General features: G+C 39.2%; 2 protein-coding genes and 1 long non-coding RNA gene across 3 annotated transcripts in view; 1 reads left to right on the top strand and 2 right to left on the bottom strand.

The window, feature by feature from the left end:
* LOC120440099 (centromere protein F-like) overlaps positions 1 to 17,007 on the bottom strand; it is a 40,960-nt gene that overhangs the window by 7,475 nt on the left and 16,478 nt on the right. Inside the window, exons 4-5 of the mRNA XM_039611750.1 lie at positions 1,295 to 1,424; positions 84 to 788 (exon numbers count right to left, since the gene is read on the bottom strand). Coding sequence (XP_039467684.1) covers positions 84 to 788; positions 1,295 to 1,424 — 835 coding nt within the window. The remainder of the gene's footprint in view (positions 1 to 83; positions 789 to 1,294; positions 1,425 to 17,007) is intronic.
* Positions 3,819 to 15,628, top strand: LOC120440113. Its single transcript, XR_005612973.1, has 3 exons — positions 3,819 to 3,863; positions 14,372 to 14,509; positions 15,496 to 15,628. It is a non-coding gene; the product is annotated as an uncharacterized LOC120440113 (long non-coding RNA).
* LOC120440108 (centromere protein F-like) lies at positions 14,270 to 16,530 on the bottom strand. The gene is made up of 5 exons (XM_039611754.1): positions 16,510 to 16,530; positions 15,412 to 15,585; positions 15,145 to 15,270; positions 14,595 to 14,665; positions 14,270 to 14,494 (listed from the first exon to the last, which is right to left on the bottom strand). The coding sequence occupies exons 2-5, from the start codon at positions 15,571 to 15,573 to the stop codon at positions 14,281 to 14,283; spliced, it is 573 nt and encodes a 190-aa protein (XP_039467688.1). The 5' UTR covers positions 15,574 to 15,585; positions 16,510 to 16,530; the 3' UTR covers positions 14,270 to 14,280.

Below are 17,007 nucleotides of genomic sequence, written 5' to 3'. Positions count from 1 at the left end.
CACACAAACTGATGGTGGTGTATTTAAATATAAGGATAAACCTGTGGGATCTCTGTAACAAAGCAGAGCAGACGGGCACTAACCTCTCTGTACCAACTCAGGAAGTCCCTCTGGTCTGAACTCTTCATCTTCCTGTTCAGGTCTTGATTTGGGTGTTGTCATGGCGTTGGCTTTGATCCTCTTTGTCACATTGTGTAGGGCCTCCTGAGCGCCGTCTCGATTGCTGATTTCACGGTGACCTCGTTTCCCTGAGCCCGGGGGAGATCTCTGAGTAGACGAAGGAGCCATGTTTTCGGTATTGTCGTCGATTTTTAATTCCTGATGTCTGGTGGAAGACTTCCTCCCTGAACGCTGGCGGCCTTCGATGCTGCTGGAGTGGCCGTCATTAGCATTTTGGCTAGCACCAATCAGCTCCAGTCGGGTTTTCAGTGCCTCGTTGGTCTTTTCCAGTTTGTGAACCTCAAGCATCAGGCTGCAGTATTTCTCCATGCTCTCATCTGCCTCTTTGCTTTTCTCCTCCAGAAGTTTGTTCACTTCTTCCAACTCAGTCTTCATCTCCTCCAGCTCTTTAACCGTCTCCTCTAATTCCTTTCTCTTTCCATCAAGTGCAGCGCTAAGTTTGTTCACCTCTTGGTCTTTTTCTTGAGACTCCATCAGTCTTTCTTCAGCCTCCGACATTTTCTGCTCCAAGGCTGACTTCAGGTCTTCCACTTCTTTCTTTAGTTTCTCTGCCTCCTTCCTCAGCTGGGTCAGCTCAGTCTGCCCCTCCTCACTGCTCTTCCCTGCCCCTGAAACATAAATGTACACTGTATTCAAAACAAAACAAAACACTTCATGAAAATTGTCAGAAAAGAAAATAACATGAAAGTGAAATCTTCATTGTGATAACCTTAACAAATATTAAAAGAAGCTTTAAAACTTGCTGGCATTTAAGTTAATACAAGCAAAAAAAGGCTGTCAGTAGCACAGATAATTACACCTTTGAACTACAGCCTACCAACGACAGACTTCAAAACAGATTGAAACAGCCCGAGTTTCATAGGTCATACACTTAAGAAACAATCCATCACCTCGAGACATTGACTCATCTGCATATACACACAAAACAGATGAGGCAAAAAGTGTAGAGTTAAATTCAAGCCATTAAACAGGAATAAAAAGGACTGCTATAATAAAATCTAAAACTGTAATTAACTGTAAGGGTTTGATCAATGGAAGGACAACTTTATCTGATTATAAAAGGCTGAACACATAACAGAAAACACAAAGGTAAATCTGTTAAATGGATGCACACCTGAGCCGTTTAACATCATTTCCTTCTCCTGCTCCAGCTGTTTGCAGGTCTTCATCCAAAGACTCATCTTGCTCAGGGCAGAGTCTTTGTCTTTAGTCAGACGAGCTGCATGTGATGTTAACTCTGAGACCTGGAGGGGACGGAGAGATTAATGCGAAGAATGCATATGCAGTGTTATCATACAAATGTCAGTTCCAAACATTTTTGGCTCATCTTTTTTATACAATACTGGATATTTTAGATTTAAAAAATGACATCTGCTGAGTGATTGCAAACCTGTCTGGACAGAGAGTTGTATTTAGATAGGGGTGGGAATTTAACACGTTAATTGCAATTAATTAATTAAAAAAATAAAATAAAGCGTTAACAAAAATTGATGCATTTAATCACACTTGCATTCCAAGCAAAGGGGAACTTTTGTCAATGCACAATTTCCTGGTATACTAGTTACACTGATACACACAGCTACAAAAATGGAAGAATCAGAAGAAAGTGCGTTGGTAGGACTGATTGGAGGCAAATTTCATTTCAAAAGACTACCCGACGGAGGCCTTGATAAAAGCATGGTTTTGTGCAAACTGTGCAAAAAGAAGTTTGCATACCACCGAAGCACTTCAACCTTACGGTACCATCTTAATGCAAACCATGTTGCAGCGGGCACATAAACTGTGAGAGCTGTTAGTGCTACCAGTTCGAGTACCAACAAAAGGTGTTGGCAGCCCAAACTTGATGAAATGACTGGCTTTATGGCCAAAATTAGTAAGTCAACATCGGACAAACTTACAAATTCTCTCGCAAAATGGATTGCTCTGGACTGTAGACCACTATCAGTGGTAGAAGATAGAAAATGTGCTACAGATTCAGATTAGGGCTGCCACGATTAGTCGACTAGTCACGATTACGTCGACTATTAAAATCGTCGACGACTAATTTAATAGTCGATGCGTCGTTTGAAGCTTTGTAAGATCCCAAAAGACGCAGGAATAAGTAGTAGTATTTAAGAGTGTAATAACGGACTGAAACAGAAGATGGCAGCACTGCATGTGTAAGGATGCCAGCTGCCGTTAAACCCTGAAGAAGAAGAAGCTGTGTCCCAGAATTCATAGCGCGGCCCAGCGCAGTTGTCAACAATGGCGGCAGCTAGTTAGTTTTAATATTACTCTTATTATTCTCTTTTTGGATCACAAAATAAAGTTTAACATATTTTCAGGCCAGAATGTAGCTGTTTAACCTCAAATATCTGCTCAGTTTATCAAGACACCACATATTTTCAAAAGCACTCCGACGTTTTCGGAGACGTCTGTTACCCACCAGCTCGATAGTTAGCCAGGGTTCAAGGCTCACTAGAGCCTGTGAGAACACCGGACTCCCGGCAAATCGTTTTCAAACCCACCGCTGTCTTTCGCTACTCAGGTTAAACATGTAATATAAGTCACTTAGATAACTTAAAAATGTTATTGTTTGGCCTTTTTTAGTATTTTATTTGTTCCTGAGTAAATCGGTTTGGCTGAGAAAAGTTATAGTTTTTACACAGCTGAATAAACGACAAGCAGACAACTGATTATCAGAAGTGTGAGATGCTCGAGAGTATACTCTGGTGTCCTGTTAAATTTTAGATAGCAAGGAGCAGACGGCTGAGTTTATTAAACTCCACCGAAACAATCTGCAAATGTCATTAAAATTTAATAAACTATCATCTTGTCTTTATTTTTAGTTAGCACATACCTTAAACACTTCAAGCTGTAAGCTAATGATAGTTATATGAGAGCAGATGCATGCTGGTGCAATAAACTGTACGTTTTACGTCCAATGGATGCATGATCTGATTAGTCGACTAATCGCAGAAATAATCGGTGACTAGTCGACTATCAAAATAATCGTTTGTGGCAGCCCTAATGGAGACCCGCCTTGACACAATTGAGTCTACTCTGTCTAAGCTCCAGGCAGATATCCGGTCATCCGAACAGCGTCTAGATGTTATCGATGAGTCGCTTACTACAATGGACGGCCGTGTTTGCATGCTTGAAGCTACGTGCAAGGAACTAATGGCGGCCACCGACAACCTGCGTGACAAGCTAGGCCAGATGGAGGCGCGCTCGCGTCGGGCCAACATTAGGATTGTTGGAGTGAAGGAAGGTGCTGAGGGCGGTAAGCCTGCGGACTTTGTTTCATCCCTGCTGCTGGATGTGTTGGGGAAAGACAACTTTATTAAGCCGATAAAAGTGGAGGGGCACACCGCCCTTAGACCAAAACCAACGGCTGGCCAGCGACCGAGGGCTATCATAGCCAAGTTGCATCATGAGAAAGACGTGTGGCATGTCTTGCGTCTGGCACGCCAACGTGCACCGTTGAGCTGCGATGGAGAGTCTGTCCATCTTCCCGACTACACTGCGGAGGTCCTTGCGCAGCGGATGGCCTTCAATTCGGTCAGGAAAAAGCTTAGCGCTTCCGGGCGACGTGCAGTCTGCGCTACCCGGCCCAGCTTCGGTAGTTCACAACAACATCACTAACACGTTCAAGTCTCCTGCTGAAGCTGAACGTTTTGCGGACTCACTGTAATCGTGACCTGGTAATGTACTTGTTCATGTTGTTGATGCGGCTGTGTTGTTGAACATTCTCACTCTTCTCTTCCTATAGTGAGAGTCGCGATTCGTTCAGTCATTTTTTTGAATGCTTCTGTGGTGATAGTTTTCTATCATGTTTTTGTTTTTGTTTTTGTTTCTGACGTCTTAAAACTTTGATCTATCGTGAAGTACTGAGATCGTTTATATTATAAATTTGCTTATACACAAGTCATTTTATATGTTGGCGTCTTTTTTCTAACCCAATCAGTCGATTTATGGGTGTAACTATTGTTTTGATTAATGGAGTCTGGTGCGGAGCTGCCCGATCCGAAGGATGTTTTTTCTTTTTCTTTTTGTTTTTTTGTGCTCCTCTTCCGGCAGTCCCCTTAATGCACGCTGGGATGAGCCGCAGTGGTTCTTGTTCTTTTTGCGGCCTTTTTCTTTTTTGGGGATGGGGTTCAGTGTTCTTGTTGTTAATTTTGTTTTAACTGTTTTTTTGCCAGTCCTTTGTATTATTTGTCACCTGTCCATATGTCACTCCACCTCTCATTTAGATGCGGGTAACAATGCTACTGGTTTTGGAACATGTCCTTTGACATTTACATCCTGGAATTGCAAGGGCTTGGGCAGAGCTTTGAAACGTGGGAAGGTTATGTCACATTTGAAGCATTTATCTTCTGATATAATTTTTCTTCAGGAAACTCATATTCACGCCAATGAACAGAGACGTTTAAGAGCAAATTGGGTGTCGCAGGTCTACCAGTCCACTTTCACATCTAAGGCCAGAGGTGTTGCTATACTCATAAGGAAAACCACTCCATTTATATTTGGATCCGTCGTTACTGATCCGGTGGGAGATTTGTTTTGGTCTCTGGGTCCATTAACTCTTTTCCACTGGTTTTGCTAAATATCTATGCCCCTAATTTTGACTGTCCTGACTTCTTTTCCAAAATATTTGACCTAATTTCTGAATATAATATGTCTAATATAATAATTGGTGGCGATTTTAACTGCTATTTTGATCCTGTTTTGGATAGATCATCTACAAAATAGCCCCCACTACTAGATCCACGGCAGTTTTGAACAACCTGGTGAAGTTACACAACATGGTTGACGCTTGGAGGCTTCAGCATCCAAATGATAGGCGATATTCTTTTTTTTTCACCTGTACACATCGTAGCTTTACCAGAATAGATTACTTTGTTACAGATTCTAGACTATTACCCAGTATTATCAGCTCTGCTTATCATCAAATCTTGATTTCTGACCATGCCCCACTTACCATGAAAATAGATTTTAATTTACAGCCTCGAATTTTCAATTGGAAATTCAATTCTACCCTTCTGTCAGACAAAACTTTCTCCACTTATGTTTCCACTGAGATTTCAGATTTCTTAAAACACAACGACAACGGGAGGTCTCTGATTCCACTCTTTGGGAATCATTTAAGGCAGTATTGCGTGGCAAGATCATCTCCTTTCAAACATTTTCGAAAAGAACTAGATTAAATCGTCTGTCCCAAATTGAGTCTGAATTATCAACATTAGAGGAGGCACTTCGCCAATCTGATACTGAAGGCATATCTAATGCCATTCTAAAACTAAAACTTGAATACAATCATATTTTGGGTACCCAAGTCGGAGCGATATTATTAAATTGAAACAAAGACACTTTGAGTTGGGAGATAAACCCCATAAATTACTTGCCAGACAATTAAAAGATGTGCAAGCCCATCGGACCATACGCAAAATTGCCTCCTCTACTGGTGAATTAATTACTGATCCTAAGCTGATTAATGACAGATTTGTTGAGTTTTTCAGCACACTGTACTCTTCTAAATCTAACGCTACTGACTCTGAGCTTTTTAGCTTTCTTAACTCTCTGAGCATTCCGACCCTTACAGAATCTGCCGCCCAAGCGCTTGATGCTGACTTCAGCATCACAGAAGTCAGAGCTGCTATCCTTTCTTTCCCTAGTGGTAAAGCCTGCGGGCGGATGGGTTCAACATAGAATTTTATAAAGCCCATATTGATATAATCGCTCCACTTTTACTCAGAATGGTGAACTGCTCTATTGCACGGGGCTCTTTCCTGATAGCATATATGATGCCCACGTTTGTCTTCTCCCTAAGAAGGACAGAGACCCCACCAATGTGACTTCATATCACCCACTTAGTTTATTAAACTGTGATCAATAAATCATTGCAAAAGTCTTGTCTTCACGTCTTAATAAATATTTGGGCACTTTAATTCAACACGATCAAACTGGGTTTATCCCAGACAGATTTGCTTTCTCTAATACCCGTCGTCTATTGAATGTACTGTATGGAACAAATTCTCCAAATTCAGCTGTTATTTCATTAGATGCACAACAAGCTTTTGATCAAATTGAGTGGAAATACCTGTTTGCTACGCTTGAGAAATTTGGCTTTGGTAATAATTTTACAACTTTGGTACGTATGCTTTATGCTCGGCCAAGATCATCGGTACTGACAAATTTTGATAGATCACATCCGTTTCTACTTCACCGGGGGACTAGGCAGGGCTGCTGTTTATCTCCACTGCTCTTTGCTCTAGCTATGGAGCCTCTGGCCATTGCAGTTAGAAGCAGCTCTGATATTGTAGGTATATCCTGTGGTCCTGTCAACTCTACTATAACTCTATATGCAGATGATGTGGCTCTAACACTGTCTGATGCCAGGGTCTCTTTGCCTCCCCTGCTTCATCTCATTAACAAATTTGGACAACTCTCTGGTTTCACAATTAATTGGGACAAGTCCATTTCTATGCCACTGGCAGATGGGCTTGACTCTAGCTTCATCTCTAGCTTACCTTTTAAAACCACCAGCAGTCACTTTAAATACCTAGGTATTAACATTCCCAGAAACCGTAAGCTGCTATTTAAATTGAATTTTCAGGTCCTCGTTGATAGTATTAAAGCTAAGATAGATAAATGGACTCTTCTTCCACTCTCTTTGATTGGACGTGTCAATATTATTAAAATGGTAGTGCTTCCTAAATTTATTCATCTTTTCCAAAACATACCCATCTTTCTCACTTCATCCTTTTTAAAACTATTGACTCTATCATTTTGTCTTTCATCTGGGCAAATAAACCCCATAGAATTTCAAAGGCACACTTGCAGAAACCCTCCTCTGAGGGCGGATTAGGCCTCCCAGTTTTCAGGCACTACTATTGGGCTTGCAATGCCAGAACATGGGTTTTTTGGAACAGTGTTTCTGCTGTTCAGAAGGGATGCGGTCCTTCTTGGCCTTTGATAGAGGCACACAATGCTAAATCAATTTTGGTACATCACTTGTTGCTATTCTGTTTTCTAAGCCCAACATACCTACCAAACTTTTAAGTAATGATTTTGTCCTAGGTCATTCTCTTAGGATCTTAAAGCAAGTTAGGGTGCTATGTGCCTTCCAGACCTATCCATTTTGCTCCCATAACTGAAAACCTTTCTTTTCACCTGACTTGATGGACCCTGTGTTTAAGCTTTGGTCAGCATTAGGTCTTCACACTATTAAGGACCTCTACATCGACAATTGTTTTGCTTCATTTGCTCAGCTGCAATCAAAATTTATGCTCCCCTCTGCTCATTTATTTAGATACTTACAAATTAGGAATTTTGTTAAACAGTCTTTTGCCCATCTGGATAAGCCCCCTGCTCATAGTGACTTTTATGATTATTTGATTAAAAATCCCACTTCCAAACACCTAATCAGCCAGTTTACTACACTTTTTACACTTACAGCACCTACTAACCACATCAAGGATGCTTGGGTTAAGGACTTGGAAGTAGACATATCGGATGCTTTGTGGGCCAATGGGTTGAAGAATATTAAAGAATGCTCTGTTAATGCCAGACTACAACTTATACAGTTCATGGTCCTTCATCGTTTGCATTTTTCTAAAACAAAGCTATGCAGCATTTTTCCGTCTCTTTCGTCTTTGTGTGACAGATGCAAAGCATTGGATGGAACCCTTGGTCACCTTTTCTGGTCTTGCCCCACACTCAGGAGTTTCTGGGCAGAGATATTTAATATATATAACCGGGTTTATGACTTAAAATTAGAGCCGGATGGTGTACTTGCAGTGCTAGGCTGCTCCCTGACCTCATGGGCACTTAGACGTCCTCTTCAGAAAGCTTTAATGTTTGGCATGATTGTAGCTAAAAGACTTATTCTTAGAGCCTGGAAATCACCATCTCCTCCATTGTTCAGGGTTTGGCTACGTGAGATGATTGCATGTTTGTATATTGAAGAGGTTCGTTATCGTTTGGCTGACACCCAATGTTAAGTTTGTCGAAATCTGGGGCCCTTTTCTCAATCATATTGATGGGAATTCAACATAAATTTTAACTCATTTGACTGCACTTTGTGTGAAACTGCACTTCTGCCGGACCCTGATTTCTTCCTGGACTTGTTTTCCACATCTTTTGGTCTTGGTGAACTCTCTGTTGCCCTGTCTTTTTTTTTTTTTTTTTTTTTTTTTTTATTAATAATTTTCCCTTTATACAAAACAAAACAGACATCAAAACAGAAACAATAAAAGGAAGAGAAAAAAAACCCCAAAACAAACAAAAAAAACAAAACAAAACAGAAAAAACAAACAAACCAAAAAAAAAAAACAACCTCAAACAGATCAAAGAAAACCCCACAATGAGCAATCTGAGACATGTAAACGGGAACTGATACAGTATATATAATTCGGTCTACCAATCATTTACATATATCTCCTGACAATCTCAACCCGCCAGTGAAGTGGGGTTGTGCCTATCAGTATGGTTTTCTTCAGATCATCAGGTAAGTAATCCAATAGCGGGCGCCATATATCCCAAAAATATCATCATTGCCACTTAATTTTGCACTCAGTCTTTCCATTGGTAATACTCTAAAATTTCTTTATACCACTGAGTTATTGTTGGTGGTTTTCATTAATCCAATTAAAAAGAATACATTTTCTTGCCAAAAACAGTAGTTTGCATAGAAGTATATGCTTGTTTTTATCTGGAAATTTGTTCGAAATTGGCAGCCCCAATAGATACTGAGCTGGATCTCTTTGTATTCTGCTTTTAAATATCCCTTTTAGTTCTTTAGTTACACAGAGCCAGAATTTTGAGATTTTTGAGCAAGTCCAAAGACAGTGCACGTGGGACCCCGCGCTGATTTACATTTAATACATTGTGCAGACCTGCTCGGATCAATTTTATTCAGAAAAATAGGTGTTCTATGCTGTCTATGTAAAATTTTATATTGTATTTCTTTAAATCTGTTACTAAGAAATAAAGAATGCACAGATTGTATGGACTCACTCCAGGCATGATCATCACACTGACACTGGAGGTCACCCTCCCAGCTCCTAATCAGTTTTCCAATATTGTGTTTATTATAACCTTGTAGTGCATTATAAAACTGTCTTATAGTACTATTATCTGCACTTAAATGTAGGAAGAAATTTTCCATGGGTCCTAGTTGCATTGTATTATGCAAAGCATCATGACATGAAGTAATTAGGTGGCGAGCCTGTAAAATGCAAAAAAAATCCGTTTGATGTATAGTATATTTCTTTTGGACCTGCTCAAAAGACATACAAACATTCCCATCAAACAGATCACCCACCACACGTATTCCTGCACCAAACCATCTCTGAAATACTGCACTTTCCATTCCCGGTGTGAAGTGCTGATTATTTAAAAAAGGTGTTAGATAACTAAGTATAGGATTACTTTCAGTGTATTTACTCATATCACGCCATGTTTTTAAATAAGTATCAATCATTACTTTGTTATGTTTTTTATTATATTTACTCACTAGTTCACTTAGAAGATTAAATGGCTGACATGTCCAGGCTTCAAGGGGATCATCTGTGTCTTTTAGATATGTGTGGATCCATTCATGTATAACTCTACTATGACATGACCAGTTATACAGCAAGATGTTGGGAAAGGCAAGACCCCCTTTATCTTTGGGCAGCTGTAACGTTTTCATACTTAATCTGGGTTTCTTACCCCTCCAAATAAACCTTGACATATCTTTTTCAATTTCTTTTACAGTTTTTTTAGTAAGAATTATTGGGAGCATTTGTAGAGGATATAAAAGCCGGGGCAACACATTCATTTTAATTAAATTTATTCTTCCCATCCAAGAGACCGGGAGATCCATCCATCTGGAAAGGTCTTTTTAATACTGTTACTGAACTATGTCTATGTTCTGTTTCAATATACCTCTTATATTAGGTAAAATGTGTATCCCCAAGTACTTAAATCCCGAACCCGACCAGGTAAATGGGATATTACATGTCCTGGGCAAATTTCCTAGTGGCAAAGCAATAGTTTTATTCATATTAACCTTATACCCGGAGAGATATCCAAAAGTTTCTATAATAGATAATACAGAGGGTATAGCATCCTGGGGATTAGTGACAAACAGCAGAACATCGTCTGCGTATAGTAGAATTTTAAATTCAACTCCTTGTATTTGGTATCCAGATATACTTTGATTATTTCTAATGGCCTCTGCCAGTGGTTCAATAACTAAAGCAAAAATTAATGGGGAAATCGGGTCCCCCTGTCTTGTTGATCTCTGTAAACCGAATTCTGAGGATTTAATACCATTTACTATAACAGATGCTCTTGGGGTGACATATAACAGTCTGATCATGTCTATAAACCCCCTGCCCAGGCCAAATTTCTCCATCACAGCAAACATATAAGTCCACTCAACGCGGTCAAAAGCTTTTTCCGCATCTAGTGATACAACAAGTCCTTGTGTTTTGGTTACCTCAGAGTGTTCTATAATATTCAATAATTTTCTTATGTTTGTAATTGATTGTCTATTCTTGATAAAGCCCGTCTGATCTGCCTTAATAAGTTTAGGTATATAATTTTCTAGTCTATTAGACAATATTTTAGACAAAATTTTGCTGTCAACATTTATTAAACTAATTGGGCGATAGGAAGCACATTGATCAACTGGTTTATCCTTCTTATGGAATAGCGATATATTCGCAGAGTACAGTGTATTGGGAAGACTTCCCCTTTTAATAGAATGCAGATACATATTTAAAAGAGGTATAGCTACTTGATCCTGGAAAACTTTATAGAAGTCTGGACCAAAACCATCTGGGCCCGGGGCTTTCCCTCGTTGCAGAGATTTAATTGCTGTCAGCACCTCTTCTTGTGTTATTTGTTCCCCAAGACGAGCTCGATCACCTTCAGACAAAGTTGGTAGATTGAGTTTATGTAAAAAATTTTGGGTGTCACTTAATGTGGCTGTATTTTCAGATATATATAATTGTTTATAAAAATTTTCCATTAATTTAACCAATTTATTATTTTCGTATTGATTCTGTCCTCTTTCATCTTTCAGAGATGATATAACATGAGATTCTAGTTTCCCAGCAGCCAAACGCGCCAATAACCGCCCTGGTTTATCTGCCAACTCAAACAGTCTGTGCTTAGCATAGAATACGCTGGCCTCTGCTTTTTCAGTCAGTAACTGATTCAGAGCTGATCTAGTGACTTCTATTTTTTTCAATACTTCAGGTGAAAAATGTATTTTGAGGGAGTGTTCTAGATCTGCTAATTTTTTTTCCAGATCCACTTGATGTGTTAAAGATTCTTTCTTTTTCGCTATGCTGTATGAGATTATAGCGCCACGTAGGTAAGCCTTCATTGTCTCCCAAAGATTAGAAGGATTTGTGTTTTCATTATCATTTGTCTGTAAAAAAAGATCAACTTGTTCTTTTATATAACTCCGAAACGCAGAGTTATCTAAAAGTGATGGATTTAATCGCCAACTACGTAGAGTTGGGTGAGCTTCAGGGGGTGAGATATTTAAATGAACATCTGAATGATCGGAGAGTATACGCGTGCCAATATCACAGATAGTAACTCTGTTAAGGACCTCCCTCGAGACAAGGAAATAATCAATACGGAATAACTCTTATGTGGATTAGAATAAAAGGTATAATCTTTTTCCCTGGATGAAGGGTTCTCCAAGCGTCTATCAGCTGCAAGTCAGAACACAGTCCCTTGATAGCTTCTCGCTTTTTGGATACTGAATTTTTGGATGGTGGATTTTGATCCAATTCTGGGTCCATACTACAATTAAAATCTCCTACCAGAACAGTAAATGTTGTCAGGTTGACAGATATTTCTTTTATAAGTTCTGAGTAAAATTTTCCTGATATACATTCGGTAGCATAAATACAGCCTATCAAAACAGATTCACCATATAAACGTCCTATTATAATAACAAATCTACCCTGATCATCTTTAATACACTTTGTAAGAACAAATGGAGTATTTTTATGAATTAAGATTGCAACCCCTCTCTTACTTGATGAAAAAGAGAAAAGTACACCTGCCCCACCCATTCTCTCTTTAATTTTAGGTGTTCCACATCTGACAGGTGAGTTTCTTGTAGGAGTGCAATGTTAGTTTTCTCCTTCTTAAACCAGGTCAGAATTTTCTTACGTTTAATAACATTATTTATCCCTTTAACATTTAGGGAAACAAACTTTAGATCACTCATTGCAAGATCAGTTTACTTGGTTTATGTATTGTGGTAGCGAAAACATAAGTATCAGCCTTGTAGTTTAACATATAGAACAAATTATGCTCAGATCTGCTCAGACACCAACAAAATATAAACAAAAACAAAAGTCTGGGTACTGAAAAATAAAATTCCTGCAATAAACAGTTATATCGTCCCAAAAACAGGGTTAAACCAGTCCCAGAAAATATTTCATGCTCCCGAAGATTGGGAGGACACCTCACCCGCTGGCGCGCACCTTGTACAGAGATGATACACCTCGCATCAACGTATGCGCCTAGCAAACCCCAACAAGACTTCCCATGCACCAATAGGTGTTGCCGCATTTCTTCTACTTCTTTTCTTGCCATAGTATCATAATACAACATAGTCACTTAGTGTAATAGTCAGCTGTTCGTCAAACCACTTGAGTCAGAGAACAGTTTTTTTTTTTTGTTGTTGTTGTTTTTTTTTTTTTTTTTTTTTACTCACGTAATGCTCCAATTGCTGATACCACTTTCAATGCCTCTTCTGCCGAGTCAAAGGAAAATCTTCTGTTTTCATATGTGAAACGCAAGGTTGCAGGAAACAGCATCCTAAATCGTATTCCTTTGGTAATCAGCAACTGGCAGGCCTCGTTGAAGTTTCTCCTCTGCTGTCGCACATTCTGTGGTACATCCTGACGAATGGTTATCAGTGCTCCATCAAAGAAAATCTGTTTGTTCTTGCCACTTAAGGCTAACACTTCCCTTTTATTGGTCGGGTAATGGAGTTTCATTATAACCGCTCTTGGTGAGCCTGATATTGGCTCCCCTAAGCTTCTGTGGCAGCGGTCCAGTCGGATCCTCCCGTTCTTCGTCTTCATATTAAGAAGAGAGGGAAGCCACTTTTCAAAATATGCAATAGCATTCGCCCCTTCCACGCCTTCCTTGACACCAAATATGCGGAGATTATCTCTTCTACTCCGAGCTTCTTGGTCATCTAGCCGGTTCGTGAACGTGCACATCTTACTTTCTACACGTGTTAACCTGGTTTCCATGTCGGCGATTATATCCTCTACCTTCGATATGCGTGTCTCGGCTTCGTCAAGGCGTCTTGTATTGCCATCAAGGGTTGCCTGGATAACGTCGAGTTTGTTGTTAATGACATCCATCTTCCCTTCTACGATCGCACCAACCACATCTGTTATTTTTGCAGTTAAAATATCATAGTCGATGGGAAAACTTGGATTAGCTTCAGCCATATTTCCGTCATTGGCTTCAGGGTTAGCCTCGGGACTGACCTGACTTCGTAGTTGCAAATTAGACTTCAGAGGTCTCTTATCGACGTTCTCTGTTTTATCTTTTTTATTTGGCATACTTTCCGTTAGTCAGTCACCTATTTTGTGCAGAGTGGCAGCACAAGTTATAGGCAAAATATTGAAGTTTTGAAAAGTCTTATCGGGAGCTCACGAGCCTCTGATCCTCTCAGTGTGCCGTCATCCCGGAAGTCGATCGTCAAATGAAGCGTCAAATGAATGAAACTGCACTTCTGCCGGACCCTGATTTCTTCCTGGACTTGTTTTCCACATCTTTTGGTCTTGGTGAACTCTCTGTTGCCCTGTCTAAACTCACACAGTAGATCATCTTTTTGGACAATGGTGTTTCTTTTGTACTTTTGATTTGTACTGGCTAACTGGTTTATTTATTTATTTTTTTCTTTTCTTTCCTGTTTTCCTGTTTGCGGGTTTTTTTTGTTTGTTTGTTTTTTTTGTGTATTTGGTTTTTGGTTTTTGTTTTCTGTTTTTTATTTTCTTTTTTTTTTCTGTGCTTAAATATTATTGTTTTTGAATCTTATGTCATTTGTCTGGTGTGATGTTATGTAACTTTGAACTTAAAATCTTATAAATAAACATTTAAAAAAAAATAAGAACAGAATGAATTGCAGACTCCCTGCAGATAAAAACACATTTTAATACCATGCTGTCTGTAGGCTGGGATCGATGCTGGTGTCTGAAAACTCTTCTGTGGAGTGGCGTAGGTCTGCAGCTCACAGGAGGATGATGACAGTGAGGAAGAGCCAGCAGGCTGGGAACGATCCAGTTCATTTTTGTGCCTGAGCAGATATAAGGTGCTCATCAAGGTCTTGACAAATCACTGAATTTATCACTCTGAGTCATACAACAGCAAAGAGAGAGACGCATAACTGAACTCACTTCTTGAGCTCCTGTTCGAGTCGTTCAATGGTTTTTCTGCAGGAGTTAAGCTGACCTTCCAGGTAGCTCACCTACGTTTAGGAAGACAAAATGTTTTCTTTCTATTTTAATTCTTTCATTATATTATTCCCTGTTCAGCACTTTGGCCGACACATGATGTCTTTTAAATGTGCTATATAAATAAAGATGACTTGACTTGACAATTCAGTTAGACAAAAACACAAGTTGGATATCAGGCTTGTAGAGCTTGTAACTTGAGTACTATTTAGGCAAATGTGTACTCCCAAGTTGAAAAATAAACAATTCCTCTGTAACATAAGTTGTTTGAAGTTTTCTCTTCAGATCTAACTTGCACACAAATAGAAAGGGCGGGACACACTAACAGGAAAACACACTTTAATATGAGCGTCTGTAATTACCGGTACATGTGATGAACAGTGGCTATTAACTAACACCTTTCTGCTTTATTATTGAATACATGTTAATCTAGACCTGAAACTAGGTTTATCCTGCAATGATCAAATGCTTCTTCCTCTCATCAGAAACTGACCTGCTGTTCTTTGACTCCAAGATCATGTACAACCTTTTGCCGAGCTTTCTCTAGAGAGTCGCATGACTCTACTAAAGACTGGTTTTCTCTCTTCAAAGCAGACCTCTCTGGACGTTCACTGTCCACCTGGAGAAATAAACTCATATGAGTAGGAGAAGTATTTATCAAGCTTATTTAAAATGTTTTGATTGGGTATCTGTTCAGATAGATGTGTCAGTTTATTTCTCAAAAAACACATTTCTTCAAGCACTTGTGATAAATGTTGACCTTTTGCTTTTGTTTTTGGATTGCAGCTTCTAAGGAGTCCAGCTGAAACTGCTTTTGTGTCTTCTCCTTCTTCATTTTATCCAGCTGGACTTCCATCTCCTGGATCTTCTGCAGGGCTTTCCCCGGAAGTCCATCCTTCCACTCCTCCACCGCCCAGCTCATGGTTTAACCTTACTAAAACATACATCCATTTATATAAAAGTAATGAGGTGATGACAAGCTGATAAATATATCTACTTCAAAATTTAAAAACATTTTTAGGGAATCAAGGACTGATACTGGCCTAGCTGACTGACCTATAAGCAAATAATAATATTTACTGGCAGCCAATGATCAGTTATGTCAAAACAGGCAACATATGTTTCCTAATTAATATTTATCTTCCTTCGGTACATATAACAATAATAGCAATATACAGAGGAAAAAAAGCATCAGTTTAGACACGAAAAAGGCTAAATGTCCATTTTAAACATTGGTAGTGCCACAGAAATTCACACCATGCTTTGTTATGCAGACATTATGAAACGTTTTTGTCTTCGTGTGAACAGACAGTTCACATGAGGCCAATGTCCCTTCAAAGCTGTGTCTTCTATCAACCCTGACAGTTTATTTACAGATCATTAAACGCAACTAAGTGTAGCTATAACTACATATAGTTAACCTCAGATTTTATAACAAGAAATGAGTATTAATAGTTATACCGATGGAAAGAAAATTACAGCCCATCATCTGACCTGAGCAGGTTTAATTTAATATTAAAGATTAGCTAGCTAGAAGCTACTTTACCGAGTTAACGTAGTAAATGATCCCCAATTAAATTACTGAATACAACCACAAAACACGTATTTGAAGCCAATTTATTTAAAAGCTGGATGACCAAAATATAGCTTACAGTTTCTGTTTAACGTTAGCTTTCTGAAGAGCATGCTCTCAGCAAATATGACATCGACATATATTTTTTAATTTAAATCGTAAATTACCCAGACAGGGGCTAAAGATTAGTGAATATTCTATATTAAACAGTATAGTATATTAGACAGTTAACTCGAAGTTGAAATAAACCACATAGCAGTAACGACTCAGGCTGGCTGCACTTACTTTGGGCGCGATGCTCCTTTATCAAATTCTCCTACTGTTTGGGTCGCTCTGGTTGAAAAATTCAAAATTCAACAGAGGAAGCGGCAAGCCAGCTGCTCCATGTCCATTGGCTATCTGTTATGTCGTCAGCTGCACCACGAACGCGGATTGGTTCGGTACTCTTTGTGTCCACAGCGACACCAAGTGGTAGGAGTTTATAAGTACTCGCTAAGCGCACGTCCCACTCGTGTCTGAAATGCGCCTCTTTAAACACTGCGGGGTCTTTTTGTTTTTGTTTTACTTCTGTGTAGAAATTTGCTGCATTCTGAACAAAATGAAGTCGTCCTACTGATGATTCTGATTATGCTGCAAATAAAGTGTTACAGTAGTGTAACCTGCTTGAGATGAATGCATGGACCTGTTCCTCAGATTCAGTTTGAAATAATCATTTTCCAACCTTAGATATATTTTATAAGTGATAGAAAGCAGTTCTGGTCTTGTTAGTCTGATTATTAAAAC

This window comes from Oreochromis aureus, linkage group 1, assembly GCF_013358895.1.
Source record: "Oreochromis aureus strain Israel breed Guangdong linkage group 1, ZZ_aureus, whole genome shotgun sequence".
In the NCBI taxonomy this organism is placed as follows: domain Eukaryota; kingdom Metazoa; phylum Chordata; class Actinopteri; order Cichliformes; family Cichlidae; genus Oreochromis; species Oreochromis aureus.
The sequence above is the reverse complement of the archived record's forward strand: the minus strand, read 5'-3'. Positions and strand labels throughout refer to the sequence as shown.

Excerpts from the sequence above, each read along its gene's own strand:
- LOC120440108 (XM_039611754.1), bottom strand. The coding sequence starts at position 15,573 with ATGAGCTGGGCGGTGGAGGAGTGGAAGGATGGACTTCCGGGGAAAGCC. Across the intron at positions 15,271-15,411 it reads TCCAAAAACAAAAGCAAAAG|GTGGACAGTGAACGTCCAGA; the intron begins GTCAACATTTAT and ends TTATTTCTCCAG. Across the intron at positions 14,666-15,144 it reads TTGGAGTCAAAGAACAGCAG|GTGAGCTACCTGGAAGGTCA; the intron begins GTCAGTTTCTGA and ends TCCTAAACGTAG.